This window comes from Varroa destructor, unplaced genomic scaffold, assembly GCF_002443255.2.
Source record: "Varroa destructor unplaced genomic scaffold, Vdes_3.0 BEIS01000002.1, whole genome shotgun sequence".
Lineage (NCBI taxonomy): Eukaryota > Metazoa > Arthropoda > Arachnida > Mesostigmata > Varroidae > Varroa > Varroa destructor.
The window spans coordinates 32,217,302-32,240,468 of record NW_019211455.1 but is presented as its reverse complement, the minus strand read 5'-3'; the positions used below and the strand labels follow the sequence as shown (position 1 = coordinate 32,240,468).

At 39.4% G+C, this 23,167-nt stretch overlaps 1 protein-coding gene across 16 annotated transcripts in view; it reads right to left on the bottom strand.

The window, feature by feature from the left end:
* LOC111243793 (uncharacterized) overlaps positions 1–23,167 on the bottom strand; it is a 162,216-nt gene that overhangs the window by 7,824 nt on the left and 131,225 nt on the right. For all 16 annotated transcript variants that reach the window (XR_015322162.1, XM_022789895.2, XM_086981471.1 and 13 more), the window contains 11 exons: positions 17,359–17,568; positions 13,515–13,852; positions 8,545–8,690; positions 7,475–7,665; positions 7,052–7,220; positions 6,617–6,867; positions 4,830–4,977; positions 4,560–4,648; positions 2,278–2,373; positions 1,910–2,003; positions 1,475–1,596 (listed from right to left, as the gene is read on the bottom strand). Coding sequence is in view for 15 of the 16 variants with exons in the window: in XM_022789895.2 (XP_022645630.1) it covers positions 1,475–1,596; positions 1,910–2,003; positions 2,278–2,373; positions 4,560–4,648; positions 4,830–4,977; positions 6,617–6,867; positions 7,052–7,220; positions 7,475–7,665; positions 8,545–8,690; positions 13,515–13,852; positions 17,359–17,568 (1,854 nt within the window). In the remaining variant the exon portion in view is untranslated. The remainder of the gene's footprint in view (positions 1–1,474; positions 1,597–1,909; positions 2,004–2,277; positions 2,374–4,559; positions 4,649–4,829; positions 4,978–6,616; positions 6,868–7,051; positions 7,221–7,474; positions 7,666–8,544; positions 8,691–13,514; positions 13,853–17,358; positions 17,569–23,167) is intronic.

The following is a 23,167-nucleotide window of genomic DNA, read 5'->3' as shown; positions in this document are numbered from 1 at the left end:
AATCCGACGGAAATTTCAAATAAGTGAAAAATACTATGATATATAATGTTAAGTAACAATAAGAGCATCGCTACATCTAAAATTTAATAAACTTCTAATAGCTATTAATGAACCTATTCTTCATCTAATTCTATCACAGAACCGATAGAATTTTTTTATATCCAACATATCCATCGACCAAAAACGGAAAACAATGTGAGACCTTCAACGTCTCAAACATGTCTTTTCTTAAACAGGTTTTTTCTTGTCTTACTACGCTGATCAACCCGGATGAGAAGTTCACTAGAATGACACGGATTCCCAAAAGTGAACGCTGTGAGTGTATATAATTATTTTTTCCTATTGGAAGACTTTTTAAAAGTAGAGGAGATAAATAAATCATCACTTATCTGGTAAAACTGAAAGGAAATTTGTAAATAAGCATATCGAACTGTTCCTATATTGTTTAGCAAAGAAACTTCGAGCGCCAAATTGCACATCAGTATAACAGAAAATATAAACGCGGGTCTTGTACATAAATCGTAGCAATTAATACAGATGTATTATCAATCTGTGTATGTAAATAATGGGTAGGTATTAGAAGATGAAGCGTCCAGATCCTTCAGCCTGTCATAAGTTTTACATTACACACAGAGTGTCTTAAGGGCACTCATTTATAGTATTTATAGATTTATGTTTATAATAAGCTGATACTCTTAGAGTCCAGGCTCTGAGAGCTTTTTAGCAGTCTTATGTTTGCTATTGTGTTCCCGGATATTATATCTGCTTTTATTAATTAAAATTTCTATAAACAAATCGACGTCTGCAGAATGCACGCCCCTAACCTCCTTCCGTCGTGCATAGCAGCAATCAAAACTATAAACGTGCTGTTTAAACTTGAAGGTAACCCCTAATACCGCTACCCTTAAATTCGGACAAACTTTCAGTGCTTCCTTAAGCCTTGCATCGGTATCGCCTATTAAACCATTTATTAATAAGTCGCCTCAAAAAATATAGACATCAGCCGAAATAAAGTTTTCGAGAAAAAGCAACTATTATGGTTAGTATAAGCCAATACCCACCTGACGTTGGCAAAGTTGTGGGTTTCCTTTTAGACTTGTGTCCGGTCTATTGGTAAATAAGTATACTAAGAATATTTTCGAAATTCGATCGTATATCATGATGAACTCCTACGAACATATTATTGAACTTATTCATACACAGTGATTATATATATATGCTGTAAGGAGCAAGAGACTGGCGAAAAGCAAGCAATAACTTGATAATTACCCATTAGTTTTAGATACTGGAGATTCATTTTTGTTTACAGACTCTGGATTAGTTAATATTAAAGCTATATATTTTTATTATCTGATCGCTAAAAGGTATACACTACCAACGCGCACCTTGACGGCTATGTGATCCAAAATAGCGGATAGTTCTAACGACGCACGTTTATTTTATAGGAAAGAGTGTTTTTTATGTGTATACATACCAGTTGCTGTTTGAGCCGTATCTGGTGCAGGAGCCCAGCCAGGAGCTCATCGACGTTATGATTTATTCCCGCCGACGTCTCAATAAATTTGATACCTTCGCCACTTGCGAAACTTCGACCCTCTAAAATTGACGAAATGAGACTTATCAGTCCCTAACTGTCTTAATCATCCCCTTGTTTTAGTAAATATAAGAGGTTAGTTGAGATATAATTTTGGAGCACCTATGTTGTACGGCGGTGGTTATCGATGTGATCCTAATACCTGAAGCGTAGGAGATGTATGTAGCTTTTGAGAAACAAACAATATTTCAGTTATAATAACAACTATAGTTTAGAACCAAAAAAAAAAAAAAAAAAATAGGTTTCTATAACCCAGAGAGAAAATAGATGAAGCTTAATCGAGTAATAACAGTAGGAATAGCAACGATTACTAACCGCTTGTGGAGATAGCTCGAAGTCGCACGAGGTCGGTCTTATTCGCGACAAGGATGACGGCTCGAGCCGCCATGTTATCCCACTTGCGAATCGTCTTAAATCGGTGAAAATAATGCATTTCAAAGCAACGAGGATCTCAGTAATAGTTCTGATTTCACTTAATGTTCTGTGCACTTATCTCAAAGGCGTATATACATTCGCGTATTATTAGCTAAATTGATTCGACCGATTCTAATTCGAAACGTTTTTGAATTAACAGTCAAAGTGAAAATTCTATACGTAAAAAATCAGCATTACCATAATACCTAAGTTTCATACTTGGCCATACTTGTTCTTTACTCAAGCACGACAGTGAAGTCGGTAATTACCTGAAGGAACTCTTTGGCTGCACCGAAGGAGCTCTTAGACGTCATTGAATAGACCACCAGATACGCATCGGGCTGGTAGCTCGTTACTGGGTTTCTCTGTGAAGATAGCCGTAGATAGACATTTCTATTGTATACATTGTAGGTTGCAACAGAAATAAGGGCTATTTTTTGACGTTGTTTTTTTTCTTTATAGTTATTCACTAACCATTTATTTCTGTGAAGTAATCTCCCCACGTCTATCGGTCTATTGTAATTTTATGCTGCAAGGAACATAATTTCAGGTCGAATCGGAATTAGAAGATGATATTGGAAAGCAAAGAAAAGCCTCTTCGTATCCTGCTATTTGCTAAAATCAAAAGGCTGCCGAAGAAAGACTAGATCCTTGGGCTATGTAAAATGTGAATTTGAACTGCTCGCAACACGTTTGCGAGGTTCAAGAATTGCATCTTGCAGCTGGAAGATGCGTTGCGTCCCCGGTCGACCATCTGAGGCCAAGGATGACCGCCGGAATCCGTTTAGCCAACGGCTCGTTAATTGGACGAGAGGACGAACTGCAGTGTATAATTATCAGCTGACATTTTTACTGGCTTTGTTTTTCGGCTTCAAAATAAAAACAGTCTAACACTTTTCACTATGACCATAGACACGGGAATATCTACGCAAAGCTAAAACTCTGTCCGTTCATCTGCTGCAACTAGCGAAACTTTGAAACAAGCTTCACTTCTCGAAACCGACGACGTATCATATACTCAACACAATCGACAATACAAGTCCCAGCAAGACTGGAAATGTAGACATGTTTAAACTTGGCCATGTGTTAATATCACGATATGAAACACGAGTACTTTAAACTTGCTTTTAGTGCTTTTTGCCCTTGTTACCTGTCCACCCTTTATTTACTTCTACAGTACCATTTGAAAGTGTTTTCTTTCATATGTAAGTCAGTTGCAATTCTGTTGCGCGGTGAACGAAGTTCTATGTTGAGTTCAGACCGAAAGTTTCAAATTAATAAAAGAAAAGATCATCTTCTTCGCTTAGGTCAAACAAATTTTTGCCGAAGTCAAACAGCTTCCGAAGTAATACAGGCTACTTGTGTCGCGTACAGCAAGGATATTACAAGGCTTGGAATTTACCTCAGAGTTGGGCTTAGGGCTAGGTTTAAGATCAGGCTTAGAGACAGACTTAACATTAGGTACAGCGTTTAGCGAGAGGACCGTTAAGAATTCCTTCGCAAAATTCAAAAGTGGCATTTTACAACTGGTGCATGCGGCCCGCTCTAGTCAAACGTCTGTGATCGATAAGGAGCAATTGAAGCCATCGAGCAACACGCAGCTGCAATGGCAGATTTTTTAACAGGATTATTTTTAGGGACGAAGAATGGTGGTTTCACATCGATACAAAGCAGAAAAAAACTGATAGCTCTGGGCACGAGATTTCTATTTCCAAAGTGACTACGATTCTTGTTTGGAGGGCCAGCAATTCGTGACCTGGACGGGGTGATAGATTGCAGTATACGATTATCGACAGGCATCTTCAATGCATTGGATTTACATGAAAATTAAAAGTCTAGGTCCCTCATGAGTCTACTGAGCAGTATAAAAAGACAAGGCTTCTTATTTCTTCTTAACATCTTACCTAACAGCGAGTAATACACAACCACAATGACAGGCTTCTACACAGAATCGTCACCAGTGGCAAGAAGCCGTCTTTTCACTTCGATATTAAGTGTCCTCCGTAAGGTTGCGTCTCTCAAAAGGACCACAACCTCTATTTGGCGAAACTTGAAGCCTTTGCACCGCGAAATGTCTATAACTAGATGGTTAAAAAATCTGTATCTGTATACGGTAACTCAATTACATTACTTGAATAAGGCTATCGAACGGAAAATACCCGATGGACGAGGCAATGTCGTTTTTTTGCACGACAATGCAAGGCCGGAAACGACAAAGGTTGTGTACAGGTTTTTTCGACCCACTGTAGTTTCCACACATAGGTAAATTAACTTAGTAAAAACGCATTCGACAGCGGAGAGGGTCAAACGCTGAATGAGCAACTTTTTTAACACCAGTCCCAAAAATTCTTGCCAAGAAAGAATATATTAATTGAAGGATGGAGAAGGCTAAAGAAGAGTGACAGCGAATTAAAAGTAAGTTAGTCTGTTGATAAAAACGATTTTGACAATCCAGTATCTGATCAAATATAGCGAGTAGGCAATGCTGCAAGAGATGCATAGGAGCTTATTTGGAATTTTGTAGAGGTATTCGAACAGTCTGGATACTTACAAGTGCTTCGCTAGATTTGTGTTCAATAAACACCAGCTCTGATTCCTCTCCGTTGAGAATAATCTGTACAACTTTCTCGTGCTCTTCGTCTGAAACAACGTATACGAAAGAATTCCTTGTGATTTTTTGTCTTTCTCTGGCGATGGCTTATTGAGACGGTCGAAGGAGACTGATACCAAACAGCTAAAGCATCGTTAGAACCACCATAACTGGCGGCCATAGATAGTTGGCAGAAAGTTGGAAAAATGACGTATGTTATTCTGGTCTTACCCATGGAGCTGTCGTAAGAGCAGATGTACTCCGAGGTTGTAAATTGCCTCGTGAGTGATGTTTTGCCCGTTTCTGGTGCGCCCAAAACGAGTACACGGTAACGTCGTGCAGCAGTCGGCTCCACGCAGATGACATCATCTACGATCGACTGTTATCGATAATAATAACGAAAATGACGATGAACAGAAATAGAAGTAATGTGACTCAGGGATAGGGTATGCGTTCATAGACCAACAACGTAATTTTTTTAATATAAAGGTCTATAGTTAATTCAGAAAAATCATATGATAAGCGCAGGCTGCATTTGCAACCAATGACTAGTATTTGAAGTATGAAGTATTTGAAGTTCATTCTTATGTATACAGTGAAATGAATTCGTCCAGTGTCCTTTAAAGCAAATAGTAGCTATTCGCGTTAAAAGTTATATGTCAATACATGAACAGGGTGGCTGTTATCCTTCAGCTGCATTTCGACGAAGAGCAACACAGTTAGCTAGGAAATAGTTTTTACCGTACTCGTACCCTAAATACGCAGTTTTCTTATCAGGTCAAGCCCACACAAAAACATAGAGCCGTTGTTAAGATTGTAAATACATATCCATCAATCAGGCCAATATTTCACCACTTTATCTTCTGGTCCTGTAGTCACGGGAGTAGTTTTGATAAAATAATTTCATTTTATACATGGAAATCCATTTTTGACAATGCTCAAGCTTTCATAAAAATAATGACAAGGGGAGTATCACATTTTAATTTACGCTGCAATTTCTTATATTATTATAGTTATATTAGAGAAATATTTTCACCTTTTTAGCAAACGAGAAACAGCAGGCTTGCTTTGATATGATTTTATAGGTAAAATCATAAACGTCCCATGACGTTGGTTAGATACCTTTAGAGAAATCAGCATATAAAGTTACTAGAATAAACATCTTAAAATGAATTAAGTTACAAATTATTTATTTCTCTCTTTACGATTATAGTGTGAAGGTGCCTGCAATGCAGTGATTTTGCGTTCTGCTTCTTGATATTTTAACATAGAAGTTTTTTTGAAAATTTAGCGACTTCTTCCCAAAAGGAACTAGTTCAGGCTTGGTAGAACTGTTGTAGTTATTAAACCTAAAAAAAAACCGAGTATCATCGACGATAAATTTTGGTAGAAAAAAGTTATTAAAACTGGAAATAGAATCAATAATTATAAACAATTACAATATTAATGATGAATCATTGTTATTAGGACAGGAGTGGACAGCATTATCTTTGTGCTTAAAATGTATTTGATGCAAACTGCGGCATCTTGAGAAACTTGGGTCGCCGGCTTCATGAACATATGGCATAGGATACTAAAGCTGAAGTTGACGACATATTGAAGTTGCGCCAATAAAACAATCAAGTTGACAGTAAGCGCTGTGTCATTCTGCTTGTTAATGAGTAAGTTTTAGTCTGTTTTGTATTTTAGATAGATAAGGAGTACAATGGTATGATGCTGGTCGAGTTTATACACATAAAATAGAATCTACGTTCGTGTTAATCGATCTTAACAAACAACAGACGTTTCGTCAGCGACGTACTACTCTAGTTGTAGTCCTAAAGAACTGCGGTCCGTCATGGCACATTTGCTTACACAGCCCCATCAGAAGAGAGTTTCATAGGTAAAATTGAAATTAAAACTTATGTAGATGATCAGTAAATGTCTCTTGGCTCCGTTTGTCAGGCCTCTCTTAAAAAACCCTCAGATAAGCTTTTTAATCACAAGACAATACTTGATTTTCATGGGAGTTGACAAACCTCATCAGCCTCTGCGGGGTTGAGTTCGTCGTCGTCATGAGGCCTACACTCCTTCGAGGCTCCTGCAGCATCGATTAGTGATTCTTGTTGGATAATATGGCTTGCAAAAACATTGCAGGCCACCAAGGCGCCGCCGCTTTCTTCCAGCTGGCTCAGAACCCTGCCGCCGTCCGAGAGCGATACCGCGCGAAGGGCGATGGTTGGGGAGACCTGCGCCAGCGTTGCATATGCTTCTCGCTCTACAGAAGCGTCTACAAACGACGACGACGACGACAACAAGAACAGCAATCATTGAGATCGGCAGACTTGGTGGATGGTAAGCATCTAACTTAGAAAATAGTTGAACGGGTCATAATTTTATTTTAATAGCAACTTGAACCGACTCACCTAGCGTATACGATGAACGAACTTTTGTGAGCAGCAATAAAAACTTACCTGTGTGAAGTTCAGGGTTTGAACCCGACTGGTTTGTGGCGTGAATACAGTTCTGAGACCCGCCACTATGTGACCTTTGTCGTTGGCTGCCGGTGCCGCCCGTGGGTACGTTAAGGCGATTTAGCGAGGAGGCGTGCTGCCGGTGCAGACTAACCGATCGTACGCCCACCTGCGTCCAAAATGCATTATATAGTATTATGATTATTGACATTTACAACCTATGCTGTACAATTTCTAATAAAATGAATGGTATTCACTTACATCTTTATTTCAGTTACTAGTAGATTATCAATACATGTTCAGATTGTAGTTCTTGTTGTATAACTATTGGCTTCGCTAATTAAACTGGCTTTGTCCTTACAATAATATGCAATCTATCATACCAAAATAAGCAAAGTGATCAACTACTAGTCTTCTGCTCACCTTAGCAGACGCTTGGAGTGATCGACTGTTGTTGGCTTTTGAGCGGAACGAGTCGCCCCGGTTGATCACCCCCTTCGACGTCACTGCAAAGTTGCGAAGACGCTGTACCTCGCCGCCTCCCGCCCCTGCTGCTGCTGCTGCCGCCGCCGCCGCTTCTATTCCCAACCCGCTTCCATCGTAACCGTCGCCACCTGAATTAAAAATATTCAAATCTATTTTAACCATCCAGCGTCAATCAATGTCGACGAAAAGCTCGTATACTAGAAGAGCATAAATGGCTAAATCAGCTTTTATACCCTTGGTCAGTTTTTGTGAAAGTAATCCGATTCTTAGAAACTCGAATAGCTTATAACGAACAATAGGAAACTCTTTGATTATATATATTTTAATTTTAAATCCATATTCGGAATGATCGCATAAGATGAAGCTTTCAAAATCCATTGTAATCAGATGTAGGGAAAACATGATTGACAAGATATCCTCTTATTCCCAAGATACGTCAGGTTGTCTGCGGGAAACAATTTAAGACCCGAGTAATGTGTGTACTATGCATCACGTACGTTATGGGAGACCTTAATGTATCTATACCTTGTTAATGTACAGCGTCCATGTTGCTGGAACTCTATCTTACGGACGTTTGTTCCGAATGATTTATACACACAGCTGTACAAATACCTTGGTACTATTTTACTGGTGTGGAGCACGAGCAAATTTCAATATGAAAAGTTGTCTATCTATGAAATATTAGAACGGATATCAATACGCAAACTATGCAAAAAAAACCCAAATAAATACGCTTAGATAAGCACAAAATCGATCGTTTCCTCAATACGGTTCTGACAAATACCCCGAGTGGTGGAAGTGCCCAAGCAAAAACTACCGTTGTTGGCACACGGTAGTTAACCGTCTGTTTGCCTGTTACACGGTCCGCGGCGTTCGGTATTAATCTGTAATATTTTTTTTTGTCAAATCGTGTGTTATTTCTGTATGAATAACCCAATAAACGGCGAATCGTAGCTTATTTATAAACTGCGTTTATGAACGTTTCAGACGTCCAAATCTGTATGCACCATAAACGCTGTTCGCCGAGGATGCGTTCCATGCCGCGTGGCCGAGATGTCCAGAGGTAGCAGGTTCGATCCCGCTCGAGTCCCACTCTCCTACGCAGCCTGCACTCCCGCGCTCGCCCGGTATAGACGCGATTCGCTGGCGGAACCTGAAATCAAGTCACGTAAGGCACTGTATTTATACTTCGGCTGGCCATTAGCATTATTACAAGTAGACCGCCCCTTAATATTTACTTTTTCAGTACCGACCAACCTATGCTGTGACTGTTGGCAGAGTCTGGCCATATTGGAACGTGAAACGAGATTGAAATATCCAATAGGTCACTGTTGTAGAAAATGTTTGATTAATATGCTCCATAAAGTAACACAATAAAACGGATAGAACTTATATGGACTCTACGATGCGAGAATGGGCTTCGTTTCATTACTGAACAAAAAAGGCCAGCTTCCATTCAATTCTGATTAAACATGTAAAACGCAAAGCGCCATCTAAAGTTTACCGCGCTATAGTTATAGTGTACTTGCTAGCTAGGTCGTCTCTAATATGAGAGACTTGCCAGGCGTACTGGTAAAGACAATGATACATGCACCATTTTGGTAGAAATCTAACGTTGAGTGCTTGTTAGCCAAAATAGGTGGATGGCACAATCAATGGTCGTAGCCAACCCTGCGCACTCCAGCCGTTATAACTGATGCTAAAAATACCATCAACAAGCTCGAATAAACCTTTCATCTGCGGTGATAGCGGGCTAGATATTTTTGTTTTAATTTTTCTATAGAGAATTCGAGTGTGCATGCCGAGTAACGATTAAGAAACTATTTTTTTACCTGCAGGTCCTGTTAGTGAAGTTGATCGATATACCTGCCATCGGGTACGTCAAAAACGTACACGAATTTCGCCTAGTCCATTGTTAGGCACAACTGAATTGCGCTATAGTGAGATAATGTTCAATGCTACCGGTAATTTACGATGGACTACGATGAATTAGCGGCATAAGCCAAACAATGACGGCTATATTTCCCAGTTTCACTGGAACAGTAAAGACCTCTAGTCGTTGAGGAACTTGATGGAATGGAATGGCGGTACTCGTCTATAACAACTACAGTGATCGGGAAAAGGCAATGTCAGATTAAGATTTTTTTGCGTAGTAAAAAATCACGAAACTAAGAATACAGTCTAGTCCAAAAAATACTGCACTACCTGTAAAAAGAGGCACTGAAAACAAAACCTTTATAGTACAATAGCTGCTATCTTCTATAGATTGTGTTATCGTCTTATAGTGACATTGTACTAGTGGTTCTATACTTATAGGACCTCTAAGTTGTGCGCCTGTTCTCACTTCGGCTATCCGTTTTTACTGTATTTTAAATGCTCAATTATTATTTAGTTCACGTAAACGTAACTTTTTCGATGCGTCAACGCGATGTAATGATATCTTAAGTTAAACGGAACAAACACTATCGAAAATTATCTGAGACTACGACTTGTGAGTAGATAAAATCGAGGACTGACTTAGGGGGAGGCATCAGCCATCTCTCCTCTATGGGGTCTAGCACTTGCCTATTTCTCTTATAGTGAACCGCATCGAACACCCATTTTTCATTCGTAGTTTGTAAAGCCTCCATTAATCTAGCCCACGAAAATGATGGCTCTTTTTCAGATGGGGTCTGGGCTTAGACGTATTTTTCAAAGCCAACCATTTCGTCCTCTGCTCCACATGACCTCTAGTCACGCATAACAATTCTATGTAGATCATTGTCACTGTATCTTGCTCAATGCCAGACGAAATATCGAAAGCCAACTAAAAGCCATGTTGTCCTATTCTCTTCTCAACGTTCTAATTTTTGAGCAAGTCTCATTGAATCAGAATAGCTGCTTATAGGCGCATGAACGCAGACTATCTTCTTGATCAATTCATGGCCTTCTTTTAGATCACTTTCCGTCAAAAGCATTTCGAAACGGTCCGTCTCAGCGAAACGAGATGCGTCTCCCGCTTTCAAGATACCGTCTAAAGCTAACAATCCATGCTCGGAAAACTTTTCAGTTAAAGCCTTCCTCGCATAGAGTGCGTACATTACAGAAATACGTTGGATAAGATCCTGTTGACCAAATGACAAAATTACAGTCAGCCTAGGAATACATAGGAAAAAGCACGCAGAAGGAAAGATCTGAAAATCGAAAACATTGTTTTTACCAACCTGAGATATCCATGTCAGACGTCCCAAAACTCGATGATGTAGGACAAAGTTAGCAAAACGACTATTTTTCCAGTAAACCCACGAGGTATCAATATATAATCTTACCCCCTAAAAATTTATTTTTTTACGAAGTAATTTCGTAAATTCTACTTAGTGAAACAAAGTTGCCTCGAATGCATGCAGAAGAATGTCTACTTCTTTTTTTTTTTCAATATCAGTTTCAACTTGTGGTGGTACACGAATAACGAAGATTTTGGCTTGAAAATAAAAACATTTTATCATTTTTCATTATGACTATAGACATTGGAATATCTGCGTAAAGTTAAAATTCTGCCAAATATTAAGACCGCAATACGTACTTGAATAAACAGTGAGTTGAAACACTGAATTATATTTTAATCCTTGTCCTCTTTATTGTCTCTTTAGTGTTTATTTACTTCTACATCGCTATTCGAATGTGCTCTCCTTCCTATGCAAGTTCATGGCAGCTTGGTTATACACTGAATGTCGTTTAGACCCCAAAGATGGAAGTTCCAGACAGATAAAAAAAAAACAAGTGCATTTTCGTCTTTTGCCGAGCTTGAACAGCTGCCGAAGCACTTCGGGATACTTGTTCCGTGTACGGCAAAGATTGTACAAGGTTTAGGAGTGGCCTAGAATTAGGCTTACGCGTTTCGCTTTAGTTAATCATCTGTGTTCAATAGGGAACCATGGAAATTACCGAGCAATCGCAAATCTCTCCACAAGTGTATTACGTAGGACGAAGAGTAGTAATTCTATTTCGATACAAGCAGGAAAAAGGATGGGTAGCTTTGACACATACGCTCAATGTTAGGCCAGATTTCGATCTTAAGACGATCATGATTTGCGTTCGGAGGGGTAACGACACGTGACCTGAGCGGTAACATAAACGGCAGTCTACGATTACCGACGGATACTTTCAATCTCTTAGGTTTAGTTAAAAATTGGACCTTGTGTTCGCCATTGAATTGAATGAACAGCATAAAGGCTTCTCATTTCTTTTCTGCAACTCGTCTGGCCTCGAGTAACCCGCAACCACAATAACAGACCTTTCACAAAGCTACTACAAGTGATGAAGATTGATTTTTCCGCGTCGATATAAAACAGCAATCAATGAGGTAGTTCCAAAAAATAGCAGATCTTTATTTCAAAAAGGTTATGATTTACCTTTAGTGGAACTAGAAGCGGCTGGCGAACGAAGCTATCGAATAGAAATTATCTACATGAAAAAAAAAAAGTTTTGTCTCTGCAAGGTCACCCTTCTCTACAAAAATACCAAGTTAGGCGTGGCAAAATAGGATAGCCGTCTTGTAAAAGTTTAAATGGGAGGTTTCCTTACACACACCATATACTTCGGACTTTTGCTCCGACGCATTATCAGTTATTCTGGTCGTTAGAAAATGAAATTCGTAATGGCACATTTCATAATGAAGAAAATTTTTAAAAATGATTAGTCGAGTTCGTCAACGGCTACCTTTTTGTTAGGCAAAAAAAAAAAAAACTGAAGTTACTCATGTCTAATATCAGTCGTCCACTACGACACTTTTTCCATATCGGAAGATATCGGGTATTCCCGAAACTATTTTCACGACCTGGTCTGCCAGGTGTTGTTCAAGCTATGATATTGTACGTACCTATTAGAACACAAACTTCGAAAGTTTTTTAATAATCCCGCCTAAGTTGATTATTAACTACCGCGTTATTCCGGAGAAGCAAATATCGTTATATGAGGACAAATAAAAGGTCTTCTCTACGATACCCATTGATCAATCTAAATTTGTTTGCAAAAAAGCAAAAATTCCATTGGAAACTGGAAATACCCGATAGCTTCGGAAGCATCCGTTACTCTATTTTCATCTTATACAAGCGTGTTACAACAATCAATTGTCCGACGACTATTATAACGTTTGTCGTCGGTCAGTATCTTAAGCACCTGCTAGGACATCATCAGGTAACTGAGAAATCGATATCTGTTATCAGGTAAGATACCTGGTTGCTAATATCTCATAGTTTTCCACAGCTCAAGCTTCTTCTAGGATTTTGCCAGCAGTTTTGACCAATGAATGAACCACCAAATGAAAAAGCAGATTGAAGCTTTACAGATACTGTTAACTTACCGACTACGAGTGAAGTTCTTAAGTAAGCTGAAAAACCAGGTATACTGAGCTCCAAACCTTCGTTATTTGACTTATTACTATTAGTTAATTTTCATTTACTAGACAAAATAATGAAACATATTTTATAGGTGTATACTCTCGCTTCCGCAATCGAGGCAGTACTTCTTCGACAATCATATACTGCTTCTTCTATTTGGTTTTGTTTGAAAACTTGTTCTTTACCAAGCTCTCCTCCCCTCTAGGGGAATTATCCCCAATTACGAGATATTCTATTTGTAGCAACGTGATAAATCAACAAACTGGCAGTACTTCCAATAGATTTTCTTATATACATATAGAAATGCATTTATCTATATGCATAATTAATATCTAAACTACTGTGTTGTGAACCTAGCATGATAATGCCTAAGCTTATGTTGATATAAGCACTACACCGAAAGAAATGTAACGTGTACTACTGAACTGTGCGATATAGTATTCAGGTTTGTTTTGATTAGGTTGAAGAACAGTCTCCGTACCGCCTTACGTAGTTCTAGTACAAATGTCCGTTTAATAACACTATCATATAGTCGCTACCATATTGTTACACTATATGCAATGTATGTGTGATATTCCGTAATAATACGTTTTTGGTACCTGGTGCTGTTTTCAAGTGTCTGGGGTCTCTTCGCAGTCCGAACAGACTGTGAACGACCCACAGAACGGTGATGCTGTAGTTGTTGATTGCCGACAATGTTGTTGTGAAGCGACGCGGTATGGCTAGCGCTTAAACGGTGCTGATTGTGGTGATGACCTAACGGACTGAGACTCTGCGGGGAGTTGGCGTGACTATGAGCCGGAGATGGAGACTTATGCTGATTGTTTAACGTCGGATCGAGCAGCTGAAGGAGGCTACCTGAAGAAGTGTTCAGAGTGAGCGAACTCGCGTTTCCCATTGGGGTTCGATAGGATAGGACCGGAGAGGAAATACATGCCTGCAATGTGGAAAGCAAAGCCGGCAAAAAGTAGATAACAGACAGCACTGGCATAGAAATCGTTACGTGATACTTGGTCACACATGTATTCTATCTAACTTGTAGAAATAATTATGATAAGACACTAGGATTACACTTATTTCATGTACAGTCGTGCAAATACGCCGTTACATCTTTGTTCTAATAAAGTGTTCAGATACATAGAGAACCTACCATGTCTAGAGAATAGATCAATACAAATATATCTAGTTCTGTGGACATATCACAACTATATATTATTTAAAGCTAAATAAGTGTTTTAGAATATTTAATAGCAGTGGAGATAGTCATGGGCCTAGACGTATGAATTCAAGAGCACGCGAACAACAAGACCCGTCTGAAGTAAGGCCTAACGACTTAAGTATCGAATGCAAAAAAAATTCAAGTTTATAAATAGTGGTTAGAGACATTCGACATGCGCATGATGTAAAGAGTGAGCTGCAAAGGAGAAGTTTCATCCTCTCATATGCAATATAGGAACGGATGCAGACCGTTTTATAGGATTCATGCTGTTAATCCCTATCTTTACTATAATATGTAATATATTAGGAGAGAAATCGGTGGACTTTGAAATTGAACTACGCGTCGTTAGTAGACGAAATTTAGTTAGTAAATACCCTAGTCTTCCAACAATTTCAAATTTCACCTTCAAGGTCCTTTCTCTGAAGGGCCAAGGCGCTCCAACGGTGTATAATAGTAGATTTATTGCCGACAAATCTCAGCTTTCAAATAGTACTAACGTTGATAGCTGAGACTTTAAAGCCATCTAGCCAGAAAAGCAGCCAATACTTTGTCGACGAAATAATATATCGAAGGGGAGTGTTTTAGATCAGGCTATGTTAATTCTAACATGAATGCTAGTTCTGGCCAGTAACATCTCTCTTTACGTCACAGACAAGCTAAATATATGTATGAATATATATGAAATTTCCCGTCATTTTGTTAGCCTTTTGAATTATTGCAATTTTTAAACAAGTGGTCATTTTAATCATAGTAACGTGCTTTACATTATACGACTGTCACCGATCTTCGCGGCAGCTGATATATTCCGCGAGGAAACACTTCGTCTATAAATCCCTTGGCCTATTTGCGGATTTTGGCCTATGTTCTGATGTGCTTGCCTTCCTGACTATGCTGCATTAATCAAGTCTTGTAATAATCAGATGAAGCAATGCTTGAGCAGAATACCAAGTAAGGCGGAGTTTCTTATTAGAAATCTGTTATCGCTCGATGGGTTATTGAAGTTGTGTGTAGCATTGTTAAGCAGCAGTATCACGTCGGTCGTTGCCTGACCATGTAACTTTTCTGCCAACGTGTTGGCTCAGGAGAATAACCTGATCGGGGTAAAGTCTTTCTCCTACAACTGTTTTGTGGCTTTTGGTAGCTCATAATGCCACTCATCCTACAATGTGTAGAGTGCAATCTTGAACCGTAAACTGCTGTAAGGTATCAATCTTTCATCGTCGATATAGAAGTGTATCGCTTCTGTGTAGTGTATAGAAAGGACTTTTTTTTCTGACCTACAAGTGATGCAAAAAAGCATGTTGCAATTTTCGTTCACTTTATAAAAGCACATAGTGCATAGAGACTATTGACAACCGTCGTGTGAGTCACTCCCACCTCTGCAGAAGGTTCCTGAGTCGATTGTGTCGTGTTTTGCTTAGCTTGTGTTTGCAAGATCGTCAGCGCTCGTTTCTTGCGACGGTCTAGAGTGTGGTTTGTCTTGAATTGAACTCTTCAATTCTAAAGCGACTGAGCTAGAACTGGCACGTGGCAACGTTTGCTGTACGTTCGCCGTAGACTTTGTAAATAATTGTTTCTCCTTCCAGCACACAAGTGGTGAAGAAGACGATATCGGATAGTCCCATAACAAATTACCACTTCTAATGATAACAGGTCAATAAAGACAGGGCATACGCCCAGTGGTCGAAACAACGGCTATAGGGAATTTTATCTAAATACGAACAGCTAAACTGGCGCCATCTGTCGGCTCCAGCGAGAACTTTCTCACCAACCTTATATATATATAGCTACTGTATATACGCTAGGCGAATCCATCTTGTTTGTTGATTAATTATTCCTAGATTCGTAAGCTACAGTGTTCATATGTACGTTGCAATTTCTGGAAAAAAAAAGTCGGTAACGATATATCGATATGCAAGCTTTATATTGGCTGACTGATCTTTCTGGTATTGCTGGTGGAGTTGCTGCACGAGAATGGGGAGGTGTGTGAAGAGGCAGTTGTTCTCTGCTTTTGTTGTTGTTGGCTGTTATTAATGTTGAGCGACAATTGACTGCAGCTCCTTTTCTGGTGTTTGCGTTATTATTATTGTTATTGTTTATGTTGTTAATGTTGAGGAGGAGGCCGTTACGCTGGCGTATCGTAGCCTAAAGTTCAAGCCGAAAACGCCGCTACAAAATCGCTTCGGAATACGACAAATTAAACATGTATGTACATACACCTAAATGACATGCGTTCAACTCTAAGTTTGAAACTGGCTGATACGAGAATAGATACAGGTATAGATATTAGGTTAAAGGGTATGCGTCAAAAAGAGAAAGCCTGGATAGAGACAAAATATGATTACCCGCACCTCACATGCTTCAATTAAGGCTCAGAATAATAGTAATAACAGTAATCACGGTCATATACGAGGGGCGCGTCGATGCAAATTAACGATTTTAAAATAATAATAAGCATATGGATCTACGTTTGAACTATATATATATATATATATATATATATATATATATATATATATATATATATTACATTGATAGCTGACTGCAAAGGTTAATCAAAACTCTATTGTTACATTTGGTCTTATCCAGAAAGACAACCCACTGAGTGCAACCTGACTTAACGTTTACGTACTACCAAGCACACACGTAACAAAATCATCAAGCGTACAAAATATCAAGCAAAAAAATATATGCCAGACATTTTGATGAAATATCAGCTTGGAGATTGACTTGACATGCCCCGACAGAATTGGTTCATTTAGGTACTTAACTGTTAGATGGGTTTTCAATGACGCTTTCAGCAGTCTACAGGATAAACGCAACTAAATATGGCTATAACAGTGAGCTAAAGAATGCGAACGTAGTCCTAATCATATGCACAGTGGACTTCAGGTTTTATATAGTAGGCAAATCCCTTCGCTGGCGGACCAAAAAAGCACTTGAATAATTTACAATAAATATACGTTTTCAGGTGAATAATTACACTGATCGAGATATTTGAAAATCAGTCGCATTACGCTGGCTTGTCTGTGATCGATGACAAGTCCATAAGTTACTGTGAATAAGAACTTAAAGTTCACCGATGGCTTTTGACGCTGAAGATCGGAAGCCCTAGATTGTAAGAGACACTGAATCCATCCTTGTACTTGCGTATTATTCATATCTAGTATTTTTTTTCATCATATAGACAATCAATCGAATTGTTCGGTTGCTTCATCTCGTACCTGTGGACTATTACCGCGTTTTCCCGTATTTTGTTGTTGCTGTTGTTGTTGATTGCTGCTTGCCATTTGTTGTTGGCGAAACGAACCCCTGGACGCAGAGCGACGATGTCGCCGTGTGGAAGGACCCTTGTGGAGGCCTCCAGGAGATGCAGGACAGCCTGTTCCTGAGGTACCCCACAAGTCGGCCCCTTTTCTACTCCAACCATCGCCCTGCCAATAGAATATTTTATATAGGTTACTGGTACTATAACTATGTAAGTACTTATGTCAATCAAAATATGAGCTTGAACGGAAGGTTTATATTGTTTTAGCCACTTTAATTTATTGTAACTTTCGAGCAAGTGGACACATCTTAGACAAAATGGCCTCCTTTACTTCCAACGACTTTCGTCAATTTTTATGGCAGTTGACGTAACCTGCAGATTCAAAAGCTTCGTCATTGAAGGCGACCCATTTGCGGACCTCGGCCACTGTTTTGAAATATTTGTCTTCCCGGCTATGCGTTATTGACCGAAACAAATAATACTCGAATGGGGCAATGCCCGGGTTATGCGACGAATGGGATAGGGTTTCCATTGGATGTACGCATCACTGGATCATCAGAGCAATGTGCAATGTGGTACCGTCATGCAACAATACTAATTTGTCTGACCGTTTCCCAATCCAAGGTTTTTATCTGCCAGTTTCGTGACTTAGACGAATACCCGTATCCCATAACTCTTTCATGGAGTTTAAGTAATTCATAGTACAACACTCCCTTCCCAATACAGTGCATAGAGAGGTGCATTTTTTGATCAAGGGTACTCTTTCGTAGCTTCTAAGGGTCTGCCCGGGGTTTACAGACTCTGGTATGTATTCAAGGGTATAGTAAGAGTTCTATTTCTCATTGTCGGTAACGGTCTTGTGTATTTATTGTGGAAGCGACAAAAGCCATGTTCTTTTGTTTCATTTTTTGTGTTTTTCGATCTTTCCTGATTCATGTAAACGGCTGGGTCACTTTTGTGTGTGAAGAGAGTTTTCGGACCATCTGCGTTGCATCTTGCTTAAGGGGTGCACCTCCTTGCCGTTCGCTACGCGGCCATTCGGAACATGGTTTGTCGTTCAAGTTGACATCTTTAGTTCTGAAGAGATTATATTACGAGCGGCAAGCGGTTACGCTTACTGCGTATATGTTTCGACTTCGCAAACCGTTATTTTTTCAGCACAAAAATAGTGAGGAGTGCAGCTTTTCGAGCTTAATGACTGAACGTATAAAATCGCTATTTGTGACAACAACAGCTCGATGGGGCCAGGAAACACGCTCAATAGTCTAAAAAATCATCTTGGAAAATTCCAGTTAGATACCATGAGCCGACCTGATGCTGGCGCCATCTGTTGGCTCTAGCGGACGCTTAAACTTACATTTTCATTCGGTCAAAGTGACCTCAGAAGAAATGCGTAGTTTTAGTCCGGGTGTTTCACTATCATATCCTTTTCCATCTGATGTGTGTTTGTACAGAAAGCAGAAGCTGTAAGATATCACGTTTGTGTATTTCCCTCGAGCGATTTTTTTCGAATTTTAGTCGAACTTTAGTAATAGAAGGTCGAATTTTAAAACGGTAAACAAATACATGACAGTTTATATTTAGATTACAAGAAAGTGGCAATGGTAGTTTGGCAAGAATGGCAAGTTTTCCCTATGTTTGTTTCTCATATGCTAGTTCAAGGTGTCACCTTGTTCTTCGAAAATCATCTAAGCACATATACGTTAGGCTGATATATATATATACAGATGCAGTGTAATATTACATCGCCGATGTTTTGACTGGACTAAAATGTTGAGATTCATCGATATTAAAGGTTATTCAGTTTTAGCCTATATTTTTACAGGGGTAATCGATTCCTAAAAAAAAACGAGTCGTACGCAATCTGTCTCCTATCATTTGTAAAATCACGTTCTCCCTTCGGCCGTTTGGCCGTCACCAACGTATATCTCAAAACTCGAAGTACACCCTTTTTAAATAAATATAATCGACAAAGACCGAAGGAGTAAGGACGAACAATGATAAAACATTGATGAGTGTCGAATTGTTCTATCGACGGAAGCGCGGTCTATAGTAATGCAGTCATATGATGGTCTTGGCTCCACGCAAACTGATATTCAACCCATTGATTTTTGAGAGTTGTTCTCATTGAGGTACTCCGGTCCGTTATTGTGACGTGCTCGTGACATGGCAGTGTTTCGTTCTCGGAACGAACGGTAGCCTTGATGCCGGCCTCGAATTAAAGCTAACCTTGGTATACCTGTCAGCTTTCAAGCTAGCCTTAGTCGCTAAGTTAGGCATAGCGTTGACAAACACCATTTCTGCCTGGCTGACCGTTTTGTCAGGTAGATTTAGACGCGAGATAAAAATCGAGATTTCACTAAATGATCGATTTTTTATACAAGTGGAAGGTGCAGGGTCATTGGGTAGTAGTTGCCCAACGACGACAATGATAAGACATGGAAACCTATAAATTATAACAACAAAGTTTACTTTATGTCAATGATCGCTACAACTGAGTGGGCTCTAACCGTAGATCCAGGTGTCGACTATAGCAGACGACAGGATCCTTGTAAATAGGGAGATAATCAAGGATTAGATTAAGGGTCATTAATTAACTTATCAATTTCTTTTACCTGAGCGTGACATTACTATCGGAATGACTGACCGCTAGGATGCGCCGCTGGTATCTGTATAAAGCGTAAATTAATTATGAGACCAAAGTTTAAATATTGCATGATACTGCCTGTATAAGGTTGCCAAGGATACATAATTCGGTTTTAATATTTTCACACACTTCTACTGACAATGGTCGAATTTCTCAATGCTATCTAAAAAAAAAAAAAACGTAGAAACGTCTGTAGGATTTAATACGAAATATGGTGATAATTGGATTATTATAATAAAAAACTAACTAGTACACATAAACACAATTCTAAGTGCACAATGTAAACTATTTGCGCTAATTTGAATTATCAGTTTTAATGGTACGCAGTGACTGCCGTTGATTTTCCTAATCCTTCTCTGTGTAGGGCTACAACGGTCCGTAATGCAAACCGCATAAATTCAAAACACAGCGACGATCTATTTTTTAGGGAGCGTATAAAGTAGACAGTAGGGTGCCGGGTATCAACATTCCGGATCATAGCTTTGGTTAACGATCTGTATTTTATAGCCCTGATTATAACATCATTTTTTAGCTTTAGTATAATAAACTTTATCAGCGGTTTTTGAATAGGATTAGCATGAGAGTTTCACTATGCAGACACAAATTAAAAAGCCAATGCGTAGCAAGGTAATAATGAAAGATAAAAGAAACACTACCCGCACTTGTTTAACACTAGTGCTTGGAATACAACCGCTAAACGGAAAAATGCATTGCACTGAGTCTGTTACTTTACGAAGCGTGTGCAGATTTCGAGGTAAACAGAGTGGTAGCATTGGACATTACCGCTAGTTTCAGCTATTCGTAAAATATGGTAATCATAAACAAATAAAAAGTGCGAAATAGATAATAGGAGCAGCTATAATGACTCAAAGGCATGCACTTACATTGTACCTAGAAGCTGTGGGATCAAAGCTCCGTCTCGTCTGTCATCCAATTGACAACATTTATATTACATGTAGAAGCAACGTCTCGATAATTAGTTTTTCTAGATCCCGCTACCTTGAGTAGATTCAACAAGTGGTAATATCAATTCCTCGAAATGAAGTTTCGCTAGGAACTGTGAGATGTTTCTTTGCTCTCTCAGTGACTCTTTACAGAAGCCGTTTAAGGAACGACCTCTCGTTTGAGACCAACCTCGCGATTGTCAGTCGAAGGACAACTCCAACTCTAGAGCCGTACTCTCATCTAGTGATTAAGGTTATGCTCCATTACAAAATAATGCTAGATAATGACATGGATTGAGAAAATACAAGCTGTGCATGCAAGTGAAAACGACATGTTACGGATAGGACAATCAGGTCGAGGTAGCTAGACAGACCTTGCTATGGTCAATTAAATACTAGGGAATTAAGTGATCCAGGTTATGCGAACCTACGAAGGAATTTTTAGCTGTCGAAGCTTTCTCTAATCCAAATATGAACTTCGATTACAATCAGTATGATTAGCAGAAATACATACGAACACCCTCCAAGTCTGGTGGTATGTGTGAAAACTCGGAAGTTGGGCAATATTCCGCACGCTGCCTGGCACAAATCTCTCACACGCTAGAGGCTCTTCCAAGGGGAGTTCCCTTCCAAAGTCGCCATCTGGGGAGCTGAAGCCAAGGGTCGATTTTCAAATGAGAAACGAAGTTTACAGATCTGAACAATAGGGGTAAGTGTCAGAACAAAAAGCGTTCAGAATTATTCTTATCACAAAATGGCCCTAGCCATGCTACAGAAAAAACGTTATATATATGCTTGTTGTCGCAAGATTGTCATTGCCATTGACTTTTATGCAGTAAATGTTGCGGTAAAAGACGGCAGAATCTCAGGTGAGGCTTTTCTCTGCGACTTCTTAGAAGTAGCACTTCACTGACATCAGCCTTTTTCGCAAATAATGAGCTGGCGAACCTTGAGGAACATGTAGCTCACACTTGGCCGTTGTTTCGCTCAACGAAGCTAATTCACTCGGTGATATCGGGCACTTCCCTTCTGATACGTAGTAACGGATAACGAACATTCATTTGGTCAACGCCGGAGCTCACGAAATGTGTCTGGCCCATCGATGCCATCCTTATGGCGCGTGAAATCCACAGGATAATAGACGGACCTTTCATGTTCGACCTTTCTGACCAGCCTCAAACCAAACGTTTTCCGCCTTCCTTATAATAGTAACAATGATTTATAATGGCAGATAACTTTTGTATGTTTGTACATGAGTCGAACGACTGTTATGTGAGCTGCCATGCTCTAGCATTTACTGGAAAAAAGTAGATGAACATCGAAACCCGTAGCAATAATCAGGCCGAAGTTGTCCTACTGTATTTATACACTAAATCAAATTTTGATCATCGCCACGGTTATTGCTGTTGGCAAATTGACGACAAAGTACTCTTCGTGAAGAAAAAATATTGTTCCAATGGAACGTGAGAAAATCTCTTCGCACATATTTTAACGTCATCTGTTTTTATTCATATTTATTAACAGGAAAGAAGGCAACAAATACACGACAAATAATGGTAATATCCCAACCCAGCTAGTTGCAACCCAGTTTTTGATTCGACTTTGATAAATGGTATATTGGAAGTACCAAATGCTTCCTTAGAAGTTAGTTGGCTAATATACCTTAATTTAAGGTTCATAATTGTCTAACATTGTGTACGCCCCTTTACGATCGACCTTGAGCCGTTTTACGACTACCGGCAACTCTATCAGGGAGATCCTTGTTTTGCATAGTCATAATTAGGATTAATCGAAACGGCTGGCCAAAGGACCTATTCCCCGTACAAAACTTCGATTCTGCGGGTACTCGGATGAAATGTGACAACCTCAGAGACAAGTAAAGACAATGAATGCTGTCCTATTAGCATGCGTAGATGCCATCAAAACTAAAACAACGCTATAAAAGATCGCTGCATATTTTCTCAAAATAGACCCGTTCGGAAGGCATGTCCAGTTTGGTAGTGTACCATGATCTGCTGCGCTATGGAATGGGTCAGTCGCTCAACGTTAAGGTGAAAACGTGCGCAGGGGAATGGTAGATTCATTTACGAGGTCCTTTTTCGTGCTCTGGATATCATTCTTGGTAAATAACATCAGAAGGTCCGGAACGAACACTGAGCATACATATCAAACTG